The 21,364-nt window shown below is 37.6% G+C and overlaps 1 protein-coding gene across 1 annotated transcript; it reads left to right on the plus strand.

The window, feature by feature from the left end:
- The first annotated feature begins 1,058 nt into the window (after positions 1–1,058).
- Positions 1,059–20,853, plus strand: LOC129809719 (inactive rhomboid protein 1). Its single transcript, XM_055859758.1, has 7 exons — positions 1,059–1,827; positions 4,574–4,969; positions 10,525–11,332; positions 14,039–14,880; positions 14,949–15,981; positions 19,847–20,104; positions 20,411–20,853. Exons 1-7 carry the CDS (start codon positions 1,541–1,543, stop codon positions 20,684–20,686), a joined length of 3,900 nt encoding a protein of 1,299 aa, XP_055715733.1. The 5' UTR covers positions 1,059–1,540; the 3' UTR covers positions 20,687–20,853.
- Positions 20,854–21,364: the final 511 nt, after the last annotated feature.

Here is a 21,364-nt window from a genome sequence, read left to right on the forward strand (position 1 = left end):
TTGACCCAATCTGGAGTTTGGCTTTCCAGTATTTTAGCTTAATCGTGTTTTTGGCTTTTTAGGATTTCAACACAAACTAAATTTTTCCTTTCAGGATTTTTCCTCATTCGGGATTTTGACGTTCAGGATTTTGACCCATTTGGATTTTTAGCTCTTCGGGATTTCGACTCAATCTGGATCTATATTTTGATCCATTCGGAATTTTGGCTTATTTAGAACTTCGCCTTTTCGAGATTTTGATCCAATCTGGAGTTTGGCTCTTCGGAATTTTGGCCTATTCGGGTATTTGGCTTTTTAGGATTTCGACTAAATCTAAATCTTTGCTTTCCAGGATTTTTTCTCATTCGGGATTTTGACCTATTTGAAATTTCAACTCAATCTGGATCGGGATTTTGATCCATTCGGAATTTTGGCTCATTCAGAACCTTGTAAATTTTTGTAAAATCTTTAGAAATAGAAGTTAAAATAAAAAACAAGATCATAAATACTTAAATTAATAAGTTCCAAAAATGAAAAAAATACAAAGAATTGCAAAGTTCATGTTGAAATTTCACAATATTACGCAAATGATTGTGAAATATTGGAAAATAACAGTTTTTTTTTAAAGGGACATTTTTAACATTTTTTGGAAAATGTTTGCCTTTTCTATCAAGGAAGAAACCAATAAAATTTTCTCAAAATAATCAATTGGTTAATTTAGCTAAGATTATTTTTGAGAAAAGCGTTCAAACTAGATAAAAAATGTTGTAAAATCTTCAGGAATTGAATTTTGTGTTCTGATAGAATAATCAATTTATTTTAATCCTAAACTTGGAACTAATTTCTTCATTGTCCAGCTGAAAACAAAAGCATTGCTTCAGTATTTCTCACACAGAACTGCGCATCCTCAGCACTGTTGCTTAGCACCAGAATGTGAGTCCTGGGAAAATCCGTGCGCACATGTTGGGTTTTTCCTCCCTGTCGCATCAGCAGTTTTCCTCCCCCGCACTTCCCACCCAACAATTCCTCTCGTGAGAACTTTCCCTTGTCGGTTGGCATCCGAATCCCACCGACTGGGGTGTGTTCAGTCGTCCTGTCTTTCGCCACGGAGCCATTTTGTGCTTTTCCATTGTGTCAGCAACAAGAAAAAGTTGGTGTCCTGTGAAAAATTTTTTTCTTCAAGTGATTAGAGAAGAAAAGGCAGCCACAAAAGCTAATCATGAACAACCACTGATACATTTGGTTGTCTGCCCATCCAAAGCTGCAGGAATTGTGATAGAGAAATCCACTGGAAAGGTGCTTTTTGCAGATTTTTCTTTCCTCCTTTTGGCAAATCCAGAGAGGACACAAATCGATTTTTCTGAGCACCATCGTTGAAAAGTCACAGTTCATTTTGGAAAATCTCATCTCACTGTCGAATTTGCGGATAGAATTCGACATTGAGATTGCCAGGAGGATAACCTGGAGGTACCTTTTCTTAATCTGAGTGCATTAGTTTCCTGGTGTTTCGCCCGTGCGAGTCCTGCCCAAAATTTTGAGCTAAGATAAAAAACTGCCGTGGATGTCGTCAGACGACGGAAGTGACTACCACAAGCATCCACAGAATCACAAGTCCGCCTCCAGCTCAGCCTCCACAGTCACTGTCGCTTCTAGCCATCCGGATGGCCTCATTGTCTCCCACAATGGGGGTATGTGCGTCAGTGTGGGCTGCAATACCACCATCAATCGTCGAAAGAGCTCCACTAGTTCTCACGGTGGGGCCCACTTTCAGCTGGCTCCACCAGGACACTCCCTGAAGGACAGGGATCCCGGGGATACAGCCTATGGGAACATCGTATCGCCCAGTCGGTGAGTTCAGTACAGAGAGTTCAAACAACCCTTTCCACCCAAAAAGAACTGGGAGAAAGTGGACTTTTCCACCCTGTAACACCCATCTCCAATAGGCTCTTGCTGCTATCGCAGATGAGTGATTAGATTGAGGACAAATTTGCTTGTTCAGCAAATAGCTGATCACAGGATAATGCTCCCTCCGTGTTCAATTGAATTTCGCTCCACAAAGGATATTCTTTTTGCTCCACATTTTCTTGTTGTTTTTTTTCTTCTTCGTACAAGAGATAAAATCATACGGTTGACCTCTAATTCATTGAGCAAGATTGGTTTTATGTAGAACAATTTTTGTCATCTAGGAAAACATTCTATTAAAGCATTGAGTTTAAAATTAAAGCAACAATTTAAATATTTCAATAAATTGCGCTGCATCAATAAGCAATTTTTTCTGAGAAAAAAAAGACATTTGGGACTTGTTGACTTTGGGAAATGATTAGATTTTCCTTTATAAAAGTAACACAAATAAGTTCTATGAATTGCTTTAATGCAATGATATCGTAACGTTATTAAAGTTGCTAACACAAAATTCGTCTCTGCAAAGGCAAATAATGTTATTGCAAGGGGTAAATGTTATGTTTAGAAAAGGTAATACACATTTTTCCTATATCTATCCCTTGATAAACTTAATGCGAAAATAGTAATGCATTCAGAATTTTCATCTCATTTAATCCTCATTGAGAGAAATCCGAAAAAGTTAAAATAACATTCCGGAAATGTTAATTTTACCCTGCATTATTAATCCGAAATCGGTGTTAATATTATGCTTTTTAGGTGTATTATGGGTTAAAGTTAGCCTTTTCATGTTAATTTTACACTTAAAATGGTGTAAAAATAACATTAAAAAATGTTGATATATTTTTACACCTAAAAAGTGTTAAAGTTACGAGGAAAAAAAGTTAATCGCACCCTATTTTTTTCTCAGTGCTGTTACTAAAAACAATGTCAATGGGAAATTCTCGATTAAAATTCTCGATTTTTCGCAAGTATTTTGCATACCCTGAATACAAAAGTTTTGTTAAAATAACAAGAAAAGTTTGTTAAAAGGATACTTTTCCATACAGAATATGTAAAAGTTTAGTTAAATCGTCGGCCAATTGGGATCTTTGTAAAAGTTTGTCAAAGGGATGTTTTTTTTCATAAAATGTTTGAAAAAGTTTTGTCATATGGGCAGCTAATTGGGATCTTTGTAAAAGTTTGTCGAAGGGGTGTCTTTATTTCTTAAAATGTGTAAAAAAAAATTTGTCAAATCGGCGGCCAATTGGGATCTTTGTAAAAGTTTGTCAGATGGATGTTTTTATTTCATAATATGTGCGAAAAAGTTTTGTCAATTCGGCGCTCAAATGGAATTTTTGTAAAAGTTTGTGAAAGGGATGCTTTTTTTTCATAAAATGTCCGAAAAAGTCTTGTCAAATCGGCGGCCAACTGGGATCTTTGTAAAAGTTTGTCAAAGGGATGTTTTTTTTCATAAAATGTGTGAAAAAGTTTTGTCATATGGGCAGCTAATTGGGACCTTTGTAAAAGTTTGTCGAAGGGGTGTCTTTATTTCTTAAAATGTGTAAAAAAAAATTTGTCAAATCGGCGGCCAATTGGGATCTTTGTAAAAGTTTGTCAGATGGATGTTTTTATTTCATAATATGTGCGAAAAAGTTTTGTCAATTCGGCGCTCAAATGGAATTTTTGTAAAAGTTTGTGAAAGGGATGCTTTTTCTTCATAAAATGTCCGAAAAAGTCTTGTCAAATCGGCGGCCAACTGGGATCTTTGTAAAAGTTTGTCAAAGGGATGTTTTTTTTTCATAAAATGTCCAAAAAAGTCTTCCAAATTGGCGGCCAACGGGATCTTTGTAAAAGTTTGCTAAAGGGCTGGTTTCTTTCATTAAATATCCGAAAAAGTTTTGTCAATTCGGCGGTCAACTGGGATCTTTGTAAAAGTTTGTCAAGGGGATGTTTTTATTTCATAAAATGTGCGAAAAAGTTTTGTCAGTTCGGCGGTCAACTGGGATATTTGTAAAAGTTTGTCAAAGGGATGTTTTTTTTTCATAAAATGTGCGAAAAAGTTCAGTAAAATCAGCGGCCAACGGGACCTTGATAAAAGTTTGTTAAAATGATGTTTTTTTTTTCCATAAAATGTGCAAAAAATGTTTTGTCAAATTGGTAAAGAACAACCTTTTAACTAAATTTGACCAAGATCCAGTTGGTTGCTTTACAAACCTTTCCTTTCAGATTATTCACAATTTAAAAAATATTTTAAAAAAGATCATAATATACAACAAAACCTTATCAAACGACACCTTTACTAGAATTTACAAATAATGGAGCCTAGAACAAGTATTCCTACTATAGGTCACAATTTACTAGCTATTCAAATGGACTATACTTTAAATCTTCCATACTGGGAAGATTAAAACGAACGCTCTGAAAACTCGTAGTAATAATAATAATAATAATAATAAAGAAATAAAACCGAAAAAATACAATTATTTCCCAAGAGAATACCACCCGTAGTAGTGTTACGTCTATAAGCCAGAATGACAATAAAAAGTAATAAACAATGTCTCATACACTTTATTGTTTATCAATCATAAACATTAAAACCATTAATTAGATGTAAATATTTGATAAGGATTACGAAAATATTTGTGATTTATGTAATAACAATTTCATTGTAGAAATATTTTATCACAAAATCTGTTATCCTCTCTTTAACCAGATACATTCCTCCGGATCAGTATCAGCTAACGGCCAGGATTGCAGCAACAGCTCCTCCTCCGGAGCGTTTTTCAGATGACATCATAACGTGTTGTTTGCCACCACCATCGCCAGCCCCCAACAGTGACCGCTTTGTCATGGGCCTGCCGTCACCTTCACCGTCGCCCTCCGGAGGCTACGGGGATCACGGTGGTGCCCGCTACTCTGTGCATCATCGGACTTTGTCGCCCAATTCACGCTACAGGGCTTCGTACAGTGACCGTTTTCGCGATGTCTCGCCCAAATGTGACCGCTTCGTGCCGCCACCCACTGCCCACTATCTCGCTAACAGCACGCCACTCGCCTCCGCGGACAACTACAGTTACCTCACGTCCACGGTTCACACACCCGTAAAGCGGTAAGTAACCGTTGAAAGGACAATGGACAAAACAGACAAAACGGTCCAATTTTTCCTATGTTTCTGAATAAATTTGATTTCGCAACTATACTATAAAAACAGGGCACTTTCCCCTATTTTTTAAAATATGGATGCAATGAGTCACATTTAATGAGAAACATAGTGAAAATTTAGTCATTATGAAGCTTGGGATCGTACGAAGCATGGGCAAACGTAACGTAACAACATTTGTTCCATGACCAATCTCAAAAGTATAAAGGAAAATCATTTCAGCATAAAATATATGCTTAAGAAATGCGTTCTACTATCTTTAAAAAAAAACTCCGTTTTTGCAATTACAGTTTGTCTTACGTTGTTGGTGCTAAAAAACAATTTCTAAAAAGATTTCCCTAGAACAAACTATATCCCTATTCCTTCATTACTGTAATTTTCTAGATTTTTCTCTTAAATCCTTGAATATCCTTCAAATTTATGAATGGTATTGCATATAGGAACGTGTCTTCTATAAAGAAATATTCTCCTTGAAAAAAGACTTAAAGCCTCTGAAGGTCGCAGAGTCCTAAAAGATACCGTTATTGAAAAAGTTTGAATAATAAATTCAGAGAAAAATATTTTAATAAAGCCTTTACACTTTGTTAACATTTCATTTTAATGGCTTTAAAACGCGATTAGTTTGCATGGGAGCAGTCAGATGTGAAATCTAAAATATGCATCTAAAGCTTAGATCACACATTAACTTTGAGCCGAATTTCGGCTTGAAATCGGTTAGGGGAAGTGTACCAAATTCCGGTCAGCTTGTAATTCCGGCCACATTTTTTTCCTCGAATTTCTACGAATTTTTAGTTTTTGCATACTCTAGAGATTATACAATGCAAAAAGTAACAAAAAAATACCGCTTTGACGAGCAAGATGATCTGAAAGAGGCATTGGAAGAATTCCGGAAGGGCAAGGAACTATGAGAATGAAAGTCGCCCGAATTAGCCAACAATGCTGTGTCTACATTTTTACTCATTTTAAAATGTATTAAGATTAATTTTAGAGAACATAAAGACGATAAACTATCTACAAGGTTCCGAGCAACACTCCTTCACTGACTGAGAGAAATACGAAAAAGTTAAAATAAAATTCCGGAAATGTTAATTTTACCCTGCATTATTGATCCGAAATCGGTGTTAATATTATGCTTTTTAGGTGTATTATGGGTTAAAGTTACCATTTTCATGTTAATTTTACACTTAAAGTGGTGTAAAATTAACATTAAAATATGTTGATATATTTTTACATTTAAAAAGTGTTAAAGTTACGAGGAAAAAAATTAATCGCACCCTATTTTTTCTTAGTGTTACAAAAAAGCAACAAAAATTCAATTTATTAAAAATATTTCATTTCAAGCTTGAGACTTTGGCGCTTGCATACGTTTGTATGAGACCGACGTTAACGTTTGTGGCACCATGTAACATCTAACGGAAAATAGTATACAAAACCATCGTTATCTTTCATTCTTTGTAAAATTTTCAAGATAATAAATTAAGTGTAATTAATTAATTAACGAGAACTTCGTTAAAGTTGTAAAAAGAATTACAAAATTCTTAAAATATGAGCCTATTCTAGCATTTAGAACCAAAAATAGACTTAATATAGATAGGAAGAACGACATATGATAAATGGTTTCTATTTTGGGCAATTCGATGTTTTCTTTATTAATATACCCCTCAATTCTGCCATAAGTCTTTAAGCGTAAAATCTTTAAATCGGTCTTTAAAAACTGCCTTGCATTTTCTGATAAAAATCTTCATTTTTATAGTGTCAAATTTCTTTTCTCATAAAATTTACATAATACGTCAAGTTTTACAAACAAACCTAAAATAGGAATGGCCAAACCTCTTTTCGTTTTTCTTAAATTTTTAAGCTGAAGCGTAGGCTGCTAAATTGGGTGTCATGGACCCGCGACCCCAATAGGGATAAGCGGTTGAAAATGATGATCATGATTTTGCCCAAAACTTTAAGGTTTCTTATCTCGAAATTGAGGGGAAGGCTAATTCGAAAACTCTGGAAAAATTGATGCACTTTCGTTAAGGAATTTCCATTTCTCGGCTATTTCCGGATTCCCCATCGAGATAAAGAAGAGCTAACATATCACAGTTGCTCTATCCACTGATCCACTTGAGACCCTTGCCATTTCTTAAGAAACCTTTTAAAATATCAAATATCTGACGGAATTCTTTCTTTCGGGTTGCTTTGTTAGGGCCTTACTGTACCCTGATCAGAGAGATTCTTTAAAATATTTGTCAGTAGAGGAAGAGGAAACCTATTCTCGTGAATGGCCTACCCCAGAGGATATAAACGGCAGCTTTTCAATTAAAATCTCTAGATCAAGAATCATTTTAAGCCGAGATTCCTTACAATCGCAAATTTGTTTAATACAATGGAATTGACATATAAACGTAAGATAGAGCTTTTCCACCGTTTTGCTCTGAAGATTGGTTAGCAATACTAAGACGTCGATGGACGTTAAGTTTGCTTATGTTTCAAAACGTGTAAGCTCATAAGCAAATATTAATAAAAATAATGAAATCCGGAATTAACTCTTTCCTGATCGTTATATGTCTAGCCTTCGAATGTCACGATTTTATCATTAAAAATATATGAGTTCAAGAATTAATTGGATTCCTGTGAAAAATATCTTAGATTCGGACATCCTTACAGTATGTATTAATTCACGAAAATCGGATTTTTCTCGATTTTAAATAATCCAAAAAAATCGCTTTTCCTAGCTAGAACAACTAAAACTTTCTTTAGGTACCCATATGCCCTAGACACACTTGCGACTTAAGCCGAGAGACGACTTAGTGGAAAATGATGGAAATGAAGTTTAACCATTATTTCGAATATAATTACGCTAAGCCGTCTCTCGGCTAATCCTCATGTCTGTCAAGGCCCATAGTCTCAAAGAATGCTAAAGAGTTAGTTAGTTAGATAGATAGATAGATTGCAAATAGAGTTAATTGAGTCAGCGAGTGATCAGACACCTAGGCTTTTTTGAGCCCCTTAGTCTACCCGTCCAACTAAACTCCAAAAAAGTTAAAAATCAATCATAATTTAAAAGGAAAAGATCGCCAAACTCTACTTCTCTGAGATCTTCCTTAATACTAGCATTTACAAAATATTGACTTTATCCCGAAACAATGACATAAATATTGAAAGAAATTATAAGTATTATGTTTTCTACTTCTTCCAAAAAAAAAAAAAAATACCACCAGCATTATAAAATCAATTAAACCTTTGGTTTTGAAACTAATGGCAAAGTAATCAAACGATTAGTTTTTTGCAGAGTAGATTTATTCTATAACTTTGATAATTCAAAATTTTGATTTAAAAATTTAATAATAATAATAATAAGGAAGTAAAGTGTTCAATATTGGTCGCTTTTCTAACTCCCAATATCAAATCATAAACTTTAAAGGAAATCTCACGTATTCTGTATTTATTCTTCATCTTGATTGTGACATTTCCAACCTCTCCTACGGCCATCGCCGTCTTAGCGTTGGTGACCAACCTCAAGAGCCAAAACGATGGAAAAGCTCTATCACGGGTTGTATAAGCCAAAGTAACATTATTTGTTTACAGATCATTTATTAAAACCATTAAATAAGAATGTCAGTTTATGCTAAAGAGTTAGTTTTACTTATTCGAATGGAGTACGGAAAAGCGCGCTACCTTCGGACGACTAAAGTTTCGAACAATTCATTTTTTAGCTGAGTTTTTCAATGTTTTTTAAATTAATTTGGGCCACTATAGTTAGCTAGTTCATTGCCTGAAATTTCCAGAAAAGAGCTATGAGTGAAATCTAGAAGGAACATAGGAAAAAATTGAATTGCCCGAAGCTTGAGTCGTCCAATAGTAGCGCCCTTTCCCTTACATCCTGCAGAATTGATAGACAATGCGAGAAAGATAAATGGAAGAATGCCTAATGATTTGAAATAGCAATTCTGGGTACAGCGTTCTAATAAACGGAACAGTTATCTTTAATAATCTTAATCCTAATAATAAGATTAACGAAATTGATGGATAAACAATTCATAATAAAGGAATTAAAGTTGAAGGTTCAAAGTTCACGCAAAAGTCAACATAAATACCACGTCAAATGGTAAATCTTGAAACATTTCACTCTTGAAATTCCAGATGTTGATTCTTAAAGATAGAAAATGATTGCCTTGAAAGAGCTTTCTAGAACTTTGTAAGCACGAATTGAAAAGCCTCATTTAAAATGTACTCATAGTTTTGTAACTTAAATTCAATTTTGCCATTACTCTTATCGGAAATTCAATATAAAACAATGTCTGACAATTTTCCGCTAATTTCCGCGCTACTTTCAGGAGAGAAGAATGATATGGGAATGTCCTGTGAAAATGGAAAATGGAGGTGTCTGGATTGACCAGATTTTCTGCTTCGTCGAGGACTAACTTAATATCCCCAATCAATTATAATGAGACGCTCAATTGATTTATTGATGACCTTTTTGGCTTCCTTTTTTTTGGCACTGAAAATAACCACTGAGATTACTTCAAGTTCTATTCTCATAAACAATTAAGGCACCCCCTAATATCCTATTACGTGAGGCTCAGACATTTACATTTTTTTTCTCCTTGATGAAAATTAAATTATAAACAGGGATGACTATTTTCGTTCGACCAATAATTTTCTCAGAACTTCAAAATAATTCCTCTTCAGCCAATGGCACTTATTCATCGGAAATTTTGAAAAGTTTACGGAAGAAGATGTTAAATAACAATTTCTTGTAAAGTTTAATTTGCAACTGATCTAAAAAGTGTGAATAATTCAGTGACTTTGAGAAGTTGCTAAATTATTCAGTAATTGAACTCATTTGCAATTGTGGGATTTTCCAATACGATTGATAAATAATTCTACAGAACAGAGTGTCTTAGGAAGTTTCAACACTCTTCATAGCATTTTATGAAAATTATTCTCTCGCCTTAAAAGGGGTATGTCTTCCCAACAGAAGCTAATTCATTCCGAAACGCAGAAAATATTTCAATTTTCGCCTGTTGGAATTTTGAGGTTTTCCATGGAGAAAATTTCTCAAAATTTAGTGCTCAACATGAAACAAAGTTACATAAATCTTCTCTCTGACATTCTAATTATTGTCCTAATAATTAATATCTCACATGAGATTTAAGTGGTGTACATTCTCACCTTTATACCCCTCTTGAATATCAACTATGTTTTCTCATAGATTTTCCCATAGGGTTAGTCATTTACTACAATCAACCACCTCAAAATTTACTCCGTTGGAATTAATAATCTACCTTGAAATATTCACTAAATAGTCGTTTTTCCACAATTCCCAATTAATTAAATCCTTCAAGTTAATTTGGAAGCTTTTCCTGGGATTTTTCCTTAATGATACAATTTTTCGATGAAGTACCAATTAATCGGTGACCCACTTTTGCATTCCATTGAAAACTGCAAAATTCCCATTAATGAACAAAGGAGAGGACAATTAATAAGAGATTCATATTATATCATATTTCCAGATACGTTCCGACACCTCCACCTCCAACAACTGATGTGTACAGTGATTCTTCCGTATCTGGCGTGTCATCTGCTAGCAGTGGAGCTCTCTGTCCAGTCGGCTATTCACTGCCACCATCTTCAGCACAATCTTCCAATGGAGGTGCCGGAGCAGGTGGAACTCTGCGGAACAACGTGCCGTATCGCTTACGCCTGAAATGCTGCCTCAATGAACATCAAATGGCAGCCGTGGGAGCTGGAGGAGTAGCAGATCACTATGCCACTCCACCTCGAGTGCGTCCCATCAAATGTCCAGCAGCGCCTTCTTGCTCAGTGACTCCAACACCACGTTCCGGACACGATTACATGCCACGCACACCAAGTGTTGAGTACATGGGGCCCAATTCCGGACGCGTTGTCACTCCTGTTAGCGTCATGAGTGAACCAGGAAACTCCAGTGCCACCTGTACTCACTGCAACACCATGAGACGCACCACGGGTGTCCATCAGACAACGCAAACAACTGGTCCAATCAGTCCAATTCCCCCTTCGCTTCCAGTCTCATCCACTGAGTCATCCCATTCTGAACTGAGTGCTGCTGGAGATTCCACTTCACCACCCAGTCCTCCTTCCACGGCATCCCTTGCATCCATGTCACTTTTGCCGCAACAGTCTTCGACTGCCAATACAGCTGCTCCAACTCCTTCAGCTTCGGTATCACAAGCTCCCATCTCCCCAGTTCCTTCGCTCCTCAATCAGCAGCAACAGGCGGCTCATTCTTCAGCTGATGATCTCTCTTCTCCAGCGTCCTCCAATAAGCAACCGCCTCAAGTAAGTTCATTTGTACTACATTTCTTCCGTTGCAACTTAACTTCTTGCGTTGCAACATACTTTACTCCGTTGAAACGTAGCTTATTCCGTTGCAGCAAACCTTGTTCCACTACAAACTTATTTGCTTCACCGCAAAAAGACTTACGCAGTTGCAGCATAGCTTTCTTCATTGCAATATACCTTCCTACGTTGTGACGTACCTTTCTCCGTTGCAACAAAACATTTGCCATTGTAAACTTACTTGCCCAATTGAATATAATTACGTTGTTGCAAAATAGCTTTTTCCATTGCAATGTATCTAATCTCGTTGCAGTGAACTATCCCATTGCAATTCACCTTGTTCCATTGCAAACTTGCTTGCTTCAGTGCAACATAATTTAAGCAATTGCAATATAGCTTTCTTCATTGCAACGTACCTTACTCGGTTGCAACGTGATTTACTCCATTGTAATGTACCTTAATCCATTATAACGTACCTTATCTCGTTAATACCTTTTCCATTATTAACTTGTTCAATTGCAAACTTGCTCGTCTTACTACAACACAATTTACGTTGTTGCAACATAGCTTTCTCTGTTGCAACGTACTTTACTCCGTTGTGACGTACCTTTCTCCGTTGCAACATAACATTTGCCATTGCAAAATTACTAGGCCTATAGAACATAATTATGCTGCTACAACATACCTTTTTTGTTGCAATGTACGCAACAATACGCCTTGATCCATTGCAAACCTACTTGCTTCATTGCAACACAATATAAGCAATTGCAACATAGCTTTCTTCATTACAACGTATCTTATTCAGTTTCAACGTACTTTACTCCGTTGTAATGTACCTTAATACATTATAACGTACCTTATCTCGTTAACATCTTTTCCATTACATATTAACTTGTTCAATTGCAAACTTGCTTGTCCTACTACAACATAATTTACGTTGATTCAACATAGCTTTCTCCGTTGCAATATACTTTACTTCCTTGTGACGTACGTTTACATCTGTTGCAACATAACATTTTCCATTGCAAACTCATTTGCTCAATTTCGAAAAAAGTTACGCAGTTGTAACATAGTTTTCTTTGTTGCAACGTACTTTACACCGTTGTGACGTACCTTCCTCTGTTGCAACAAAACATTTGCCATTGCAAAATTATGAGGCCTATTGAACATAATTACGCTGCTACAACATACCTTTTTTGTTGCAATGTACCTTATCTCGTTGCAGTGTAACTTGTCCCGTTGCAACACACCTTGTTCCATTAAAAACTTACTTGCTCCATTGCAAGGTAATTTATATAGGGGTCATAACCACATAGCTTTCTCCATTGCAACGTACCTTATCCTGATCCAATTTACCTTATCCCATTACAATACACCTTGTTCCATTGCAAACCTACTTGCTGCCTTGCAGCACAATATAAACAATTGCAACATAGCTTTCTTCATTACAACGTACCTTATTCAGTTTCAACGTGCTTTACTCCGTTGTAATGTTCCTTAATCAGTTGTAACGTACCTTATCTCGTTAACACCTTTTCCATTACATATTAACTTGTTCAATTGCAAACTTGCTTGTCCTACTACAACATAATTTACGTTGTTGCAACATAGCTTTCTCCGTTGTAACGTACTTTACTCCGTTGTGACGTACATTCACATCCGTTACAACATAACATTTTCCATGGCAAACTTACTTGCTTCATTTCAAGAAAACTTAAGCACTTGCAACATAGTTTTCTGTGTTACAACGTACCTTACACCGTTATGACGTACCTTCCTCCGTTCCATTGCACCTTGTTCCATTGCAAATTTATTTGTTCCACTGCAGCATAATTTAAGTAATTGCCACATAGCTTTCTTCATTACAACGTACCTTACTCCGCTGCAAAATAACTTATTCCATTGCAATGTGCCTTGTTCCGTTGTAATGCACCCTAATCCGTTGTAACATACCTTATCCCGTTATTATTTATTATTAATCGTGTCGAGACATTTATTTGTTACACAAAGTTCACTAAGATCTTCTTTGATCGTCGACAGACCCTCAATATTCATTGAAATGATATTGAGAGCCGGTCCTGAAAAGGACCTTTTTGTGCTGAGTGTTGTCATGACCACCAGATAAAAATCTGTGGGTTTACACTTGCGTTGTGGTTAAGGTGTTCGTGTGTTTTTTTCGACACTCAATTTTAGCCTCGTGGTTGAAGGATTAGTCAGTCCCCGGGGACTGTCCAGGAGCACCGATTTAGTTCTGAAAAGCTCTAAATACACGTGGAGGTTCCTTGCCATGCTCCCCCTTATGCCGTTAATACCTTATTCCATTATATGTTAACTTGTTCCATTGCAAACTTGTTTGTCTCACTGCAACAAATTTACGCTGTTGCTACATAGCTTTCTCCGTTGCAACGTACCTTCCTCCGTTATAACGTACCTTTCTTCGTTGCAACATAACATTTTCCATTGCAAACTTACTTGCCTCGTTGAACATAATTTAAGCTGTTGTAACAGTTTTTCCGTTGAAACGTACCTTGTGCCCTTGTATTATACATTGTTCAGCTGCAACATAATTTTTTCCACTACAAACTTACTTGGTCCGTTGCAAAATAAAGTACGCTGTTGCAGTATAATTCTCTTCGTTACAAGATAACACAGACCTCTTGAAAATAATTTCTCCTCGGAATCAAATATGATAATTTCCATTCTCAGATGCAGCCCCAGGATCGTAGCAATGCTGGAATGCTCAATAACCGTTCCCTGGTTCTCCATCATGGATCGACACTAACGCTGCAACGAGGAACCCTTCGTCATCCTCATATGCAGCAAATGCGTATTTCGCGCAAACAGCGTGTGAAGAACTACCTCCGACACGAACTGGCCAAATTCTTCGGAGTAGACACTGTCGATGAAGAACACGAACGCATTAAGTGGGCTCAGCGTCAGAAACGATTTGCCCTCAGGAGCTTTGGTTCGCTGTACGTAAATGCCGAAGGAGGAGGATTTGCATCTGGTGAGAGACGACAGCAACATGGTGAGCGACCGGATATACTGCCAGCTCAGACAACTGAAGAGATGAGTGTACGCCACCTCAACAGTGACAGAAGAGCAAGTGGAGAACCAATTGAAAAGAAAGCTTCTGTAGCTAAGATGGCTTGGCAAGGAATCACTTACATCATCCATGCACTTAGCAAGAAAAATCCCCGGTCTACTTTTCAATGGTCCAGGAGTTTTGCGCCGCTACATTGTACAAGCCAGGAGGATCTCAATAGTGACATGTGCGAAGGTTTATCTCCGCTGCAGGACGATGAGGTATTTTTTGACTCTCCTTCGACTCCAGGAGCTGCTCCGGCTGGAGGAGGTAGTGTAGCTTCTGCAAATGGACCTCGTCAGCAGCAAAGTGGACAGATGATAGATAATGCTAGATCCATTTACATGGGGGAACGTCTTCATGGATGGAGGACGAAATCGACAGAAAATCAACTGATGGGCCATCGTAGTCGCGGGCAGAGGATCTCATCACAGTGTCTCGATGGAGTGGTGGACAATTCACGGTGAGTTTCAGTTGATATGATTTTGCATATTTTTCAAGAAAAACATTGATTTTCTCTTGAACTTCTAGACGTCCACTAACACATTCAATAAGACTTCTACGACGACATGAGCTTGATGATCGTTATGACTACAGACCATTCTTCACATACTGGATCAATACAGTGCAAATCTTGGTCTTAATCATCTCGATCATCTGCTATGGAATAGGTCCCATGGGTTTCGGAATGGAGTACAAGACAGGGCAAGTCTTAGTGACCAGTCTCTCCCTGCAGCAGGTGCAGCATCAGGAGATCCAGAATATGTGGGTAGGGCTCCGAGGAGACGATTTAGTGCATTTAGGGGCAAAATTTGCCGTATGCATGAGACGTGACAAAAAGATGCTTGAAGTGACTGCCAAAACGCGGAGGCAGGAGCGTGAAACTGCTTGCTGTATCCGAAACGACGATTCCGGGTGTGTTCAGAGCTCTCAGGCTGACTGCAGTATTCGCGGCCTGTGGCCCACAAAGTCCATTTCGACGTGGAAGAAGTGGTCTCCTGGGGATTCAGGTCCCGGCGGCAGGATATCCGGGTCAGTTTGTGGCTTGGATCCAAAGTACTGCGATGCCCCAGCTTCAGTAGCGCCCTACGAATGGCCCGATGATATCACCAAGTGGCCAATATGTCGAAAGACTAATGCATTTTCGCAGCGTTTTCGCTTCAAGGATCACACAGCCGAGCACATGGTGTGTGAAGTAATAGGTCATCCGTGCTGTGGGGGAGTTTACGGAGAGTGTCGTATCACAACACGCGAATTTTGTGACTTTGTCAATGGGTACTTCCATGAAGAAGCCAGCCTGTGTAGCCAAGTGAACTGCCTCAATGACGTCTGTGGCATGTTTCCCTTCATTGTACCCAACTTCCCTGATCAGTTCTATCGTCTGTTCACGTCACTGTGCCTACACGCTGGAGCGGTCAGTCTCTTTTTCACTTTATTTTTCCAATACTTCGTACTTGGCGACGTCGAGCGTCTCCTGGGTCCCATTCGCACCGGTATCCTCTACATCTGTTCCGGAATCGCAGGCAACCTCACCAGTGCCATCTTATTGCCATACAGGCCCGAGGTTTGTACCGATCCTTCTTTCTACTTGACTTTTTTGCAGGATTTTTCTATGCTTTATTTATATATGTAGGCAGTGACAATAACTGCTCCTTATATCAAGTTTTGAGTGATACTAAACTCTTCTTTTCATTGGGTTTAACTATCTTGATTAATGGAGTGTCAGGGCAGGGCCGTAGCTAGAGTTGAATTTCAGGTAGGGCATCAGTAGTTAAAGGTAGGGCATTAGTCAAAATTTTGATTGATCTGTTTTATAATTATCCCGATTATTCGACACACTGAAAAAAAATTAGAAAATATTATATTTTTATAATCTTCTTGGCCAACGTAAGCCCTTTACTACGTTGAGAATGAGTAAATGAGAAAAGGAAATATATTGAGTTTTTTTTTAATGTAAAAAGTGTAAGAATCTTTACGGTCGTTTTGGTCAGAACCATTGAAAAAGATTATTTCATTTAATTAGTCATCAAATAATTGTAAGTTCAACTCATTAATAAAAGTGCAAAATGCGATTTTCCATGCGATTTTAACCAATTGCAGTTAGCACTTCAATCAATCACTCTCAAGATTACGAGATTTCGAAGCGTTATCGTACGTCAACAGTAATTTTTTTGGATATAGCATTTTCGTACTACGAACAGTTTACTTAGAATATTATCTTAGTTTCTAGTTTTTTAAGGTAGGGCATTGGAAGTTTTAAGGTAGGGCATTGCTTCTCAATGTTCCACTCAGCGCTACGGCCCTGACAGTCAGGATCATTTAATATTGTGGCTAACGCATTACTATCGATTAGTTCCGCAGCCCTAATAATATGATATCCATGTACAGGATATCGCTTTATTGCATGATGGGTCCACCTAATCTCTTAAGTCGTGTTTAACTTTCCCGTGCGGTTGGGGTATCCATCGAACGCGTTCCAGGTGGCAGATATAAAAATTCTGTGATGCTACAGCCAGTTATAGTTTGTTTGGAAGTAGCTAAAGGCGCGTATTAGCATTCTGTCTTCTACGAAAAGTCCTCAGTGAATACTAAACCGTGGACCACCCCAAAATACGTGTATTCTGGGTAAGGAGGCGTATGACTTCAGGCGTGGACCTTGTTTCACAGTATTATGCTTGTAAAAAAGTGAAATCGGGTTTCGCAAACCTACCACGATGACAACGCCACTACAAAATGGCTATATGGAAGGGTAGAAACTATGCAAGCTATTGTAAAACCTCTTGGTTGTCCGAAAAGACAACCGAGAAGAACCGAGAACGAAAAGACCGAAAGCTCTGTGCAAGACAGAAAATTTGTTTTTCTTCTTGAGGTGAAATAAATTTCCACTGGCGATTACCGGAAGTGTCCCCATAGAATATCCATCACGCCAGCTCATTATCCAACGATGATGTTATCACTCGGTGAAGCCAGTGAAAAATTTTTCCAAGTTCAGCTTGAAAAACAACACCATATCATTTCTAATACTCAATTCTAGTGTTTTCCATAGTTATTTAGTTCAAATATTGATGAAGATCTTAAATTTACCGAAAATTTCAACACAGTTTCCTTCTCCGCTTCACGCAAAGTTACAGAATAACTTTTCTAGCAATCGTGATGGGAAGCTTGTGAATCTTTCACTGGTGAATCGTTCACTAGTGAAGTGTTCACAGAGTTACAGAATTCCTACCCTGGACATATTCTAACGACGATAACTTATAGTAGAACTGTTGATTGAAATATCGTCGCCTGAATCAGCAAGTCGGTTTTCCTTTATAACTGCGTTTTTTGCAAACGTCTACGCAGCAATGCGTCACTTAAAACAAATGAAGATTATTAAGAAAATGAAGATAGCCTAGTTGCTCATCCAACCGATAGCAAGAATTGCCACAGACTTAACACCAGAATACAGTAGACTCTCGCTTATCCGTGGAACGGGACCAAAATGTCACACGGATTTTGAGAGTGATTCCCATTAAATTGTTTGAAATCTAACGATTTTTTTGTTTACATTGCAAATTTATGGAGTGAATTCTGATCTGACTGAATCGACATTCTCTCTAAACATGCGTACTGTCCAAAAAAGTTACAATGAGAAAGAATTAACAGTAGATAGAGCACATTTGCTTTAACAAAAAAACCCAAAACGGGGAAAATATGTCAACAAAATTTTTAAAATTCAACTGTCTCACGGATTTTTTATGTCACCCGGAAAAAGAGTCCACGGATAAGCGAGAGTCTACTGTATACTGGTGTTCACTTCATCGCTACACACAGAAAAATTTTTACTCTAAATTTGAGAATATATACGATCCTGGGAACTTAAATTGGACGTGAATCCTCGAGGCGTTTAAGTTTAGAAGCTCTGAGCGAAAGAAATGGGCTAGAATCCCTAGCTCTTTCGAGTTAAGAGATCGTCAACTTAAGTTCAGCATTAACTGGAAAATGAAAAATATCCACAGATTTGCAAATTGCAACTAAAACTAAATAATCAAGGATTTAGAATTAGGGCATTGGCATTCATTTGATGGGATTTGAAATTAAATTACTGGGTGTTTCTGTTTGAGAATTTTCCATTTTTCTGTGTGTAGCCTATTCATTTCTGTCCTATTCCAATCCAGCAACAACTCTGACATCTTCTTCGTTTCGTCAGTGGCGGTCGACTTTGGCAGTTCTTATAACATGTCAGAAGTGGGATAATCCATTGATCGTCTATCGTTCTCTCTAACGGAGACTAGCTATATCGTCGGTTGGATCAACAACTGTGCTAACTACATTTGCTTTGTATCTGCATTGGTTGCAAACGCCGCGCAGTGATGTATCTCTTCTGACATAAAGCAAGTGCAGTTAGCACAGTTGCTGATCCAACAGACGACGCGACGTATAGTGGCGTTCAAACTTAGTCGTTAAAGCATTCCTAATTGCCATAATTTCAATTAAACAGTGATCAGTAGCGTTGGCGGGGATCTCAGTGGCGCAATAGGCAAGACCGTTGGCTCTTGGGCAGTGAGATCTCTTACTCGACTCACAGCTGTGAGTTCGAGTCCCGCCGGGTGCAAGCAACTGAATGTCTAGAAAAAAGACATTTTCACTGTGATGATACGTAATTAAATGCAACGCCTCTGCCCAAAAAAACTTCAGGAGCATTAAAGAAGCATTTACTACGAGGAAGGCATTCCTGGGCGACCTACGATCAGCAATTCTTCCAACACAGGGCACATTATAATGATTACATTGTAGTAACAAAATAAAGTGTCTCGATACGATTAATAATAGTAGCGTTGGCTTAAAGCGGTCTTCGTCAGGACTGGCTTTGCCCCTCTAGCTCCTCTAAGCTCAATAGTTTGTTAGTTCTAAGTTAGTTAGTTACTAACTAGTAACTAACTAATTTAGTTACTGACTAGTTATTAACTAGTAACAAACTAACCTAGAACTAACAAGTTAACTAACCTAACAAAGTAACTAGTAACTAGCTAGTTTGTTACTTCTCAACGGTTACCCCCCCCCCCCCCCGCCCCTGTTAGTATTTGAATTGACTTCGTAAATGTCTCTAGGAGCAGCGTCGACTTCTCCTAAGAGCGTTACTAGTATTAGCCTTCGACTTACATCTTAGGAAAGGGTACCGTAGAGGTTTAGATTGAGCGTTAGTCCGTGCTGGATCTTCGTAGGGAGTAGATCGTTAGGAGGAACGCTAAGGTTTTTGGAATACTCTCTGGCGGCTAAGACGCTGCCTGGCGGATCTAACAAGTTCGACTACTAATTTACTTAGCTGTAGCTCGTTAGGTCAGGGTTAGATCATACGATCCTTGTCTTAGTTTCGCCGATTAAAGCTATCTCGATTTTATTACTAATGTTGTATTTTTTGTCCTTTTCTTTGATTTTATCGCGGTTAGGTGGGGCCTTTAGCAGCCCAGGCTGGAGTAACATCTACCATGACAGTTCTACTGTTGTTCATTCACTGGAAACATTTAAAGAGACCATATTTTGCCGTAATTAAATTGTTTACCATTTTTGCTGTTATATTCGGCGTAGGCACACTTCCGTTGCAACAAAATTATGCCGCTGTCATAGCTGGGATCATCTCAGGAACAGCACTAACTTTAGCTCTTGTTCCCTTTGTCGGTCTCACAAAATATGGTCGTAAGAGTAAAGTAAGTTTTGCGCAGGAGTTCACAATTGACATCTTACTTAATCTAATGCTCTAGACACACTTACGACTTAAGCCGAGAAACGGTTTAATCTAATTATAATCAAAATAATGATCATATTACATTTCCATCAGTTTCTGACTAATCTATCTCTCGGCTTAAGCCGAGGAATGGCTTAGTTAGTGGGAAACTAAGGGAATTTAATCAAATCATTATTTTGATTATAATTACGTTAAGCAGTCTCTCGGCTTAAGTCGTAAGCGTGTCTAGGCCATGATCCTAACCTCTATTTTCTCATTTTTTTTTCAGATAAACCTCGTGTGGTCAATAATGATACTCTATTCGGCCACTTACGTGGCGCTTTTTGTCATTTTCTACTTATTTCCCTCTGCGTTCAAACATCTTGGGGGAATTGGTTATTCCGACTTTACCGCTGGGACCAGTTTTGGGACAATCAGCACAATACATGATCCAAGTGTGGGTAGCTCCGCCAAAAGCATAAATACACCCACATCGAGCAGTTCCGGAACTGGAGGCGGTAGCATCAGTGGCAGTACCAAGCAAATGCTCGTGGGACAAGCATGAAATTATTTTACCGGAGTTTATATACTCCGTCGGAATTTCCGGTGAGCATTTTCCGGACAGGTGGAAACGACACACATTCACATAATAAATTATAAATATTGAAGAAAAAAATGGAAAAAAGATAATTATGTATTCGTGAAATCAATAATTAAAATAATAATTTAAAATATCTAAGAATAATTATCACGCACTTGAAAAGTTTTGATTTTTTTTTTTGGTGAAATTTCAGTGAGCCTGATGAAAGGTTTCTGTTGATGAGTGTTCCTCGGTGAATTGATTTTTAATTGTTATTTAGCATTGTTCAATGCCAAAAACAATGGAATATATCCAATCACTTCAGAGTAAATATTGTTCTTTCCTGCTTTAATATTTATATCAAAATTATCAAAATTAAAAAAAGAATATTATTGTTTTTAATAGGAAAATAAAATTGTTTATAATTTTCTTTTTTTCGAAGACACTGTTAAATGATTTCAATAAAACGTGAAAATATTTAACAGAATACTTCTCAAAATTTCTTATGCTTTTTTGTTAGTCCTCTATGAACAACTGAGTAATGGCCTCTACCACGGATTACTATATTCCTGGATAGTAGGTAGACATTTTTGTGTCCCATAGTAGTGCAAACAAAGTGAATAAAAGTACGAATAAAGACGTCGTATCCTTGCTTCTTGATAT

Source organism: Phlebotomus papatasi, chromosome 1 (genome assembly GCF_024763615.1).
Source record: "Phlebotomus papatasi isolate M1 chromosome 1, Ppap_2.1, whole genome shotgun sequence".
NCBI classification, from domain to species: Eukaryota; Metazoa; Arthropoda; class Insecta; order Diptera; family Psychodidae; genus Phlebotomus; species Phlebotomus papatasi.

Excerpts from the sequence above, each read along its gene's own strand:
- LOC129809719 (XM_055859758.1), top strand. The coding sequence starts at position 1,541 with ATGTCGTCAGACGACGGAAGTGACTACCACAAGCATCCACAGAATCAC. Across the intron at positions 1,828-4,573 it reads AACATCGTATCGCCCAGTCG|ATACATTCCTCCGGATCAGT; the intron begins GTGAGTTCAGTA and ends CTCTTTAACCAG. Across the intron at positions 11,333-14,038 it reads CCAATAAGCAACCGCCTCAA|ATGCAGCCCCAGGATCGTAG; the intron begins GTAAGTTCATTT and ends TTCCATTCTCAG.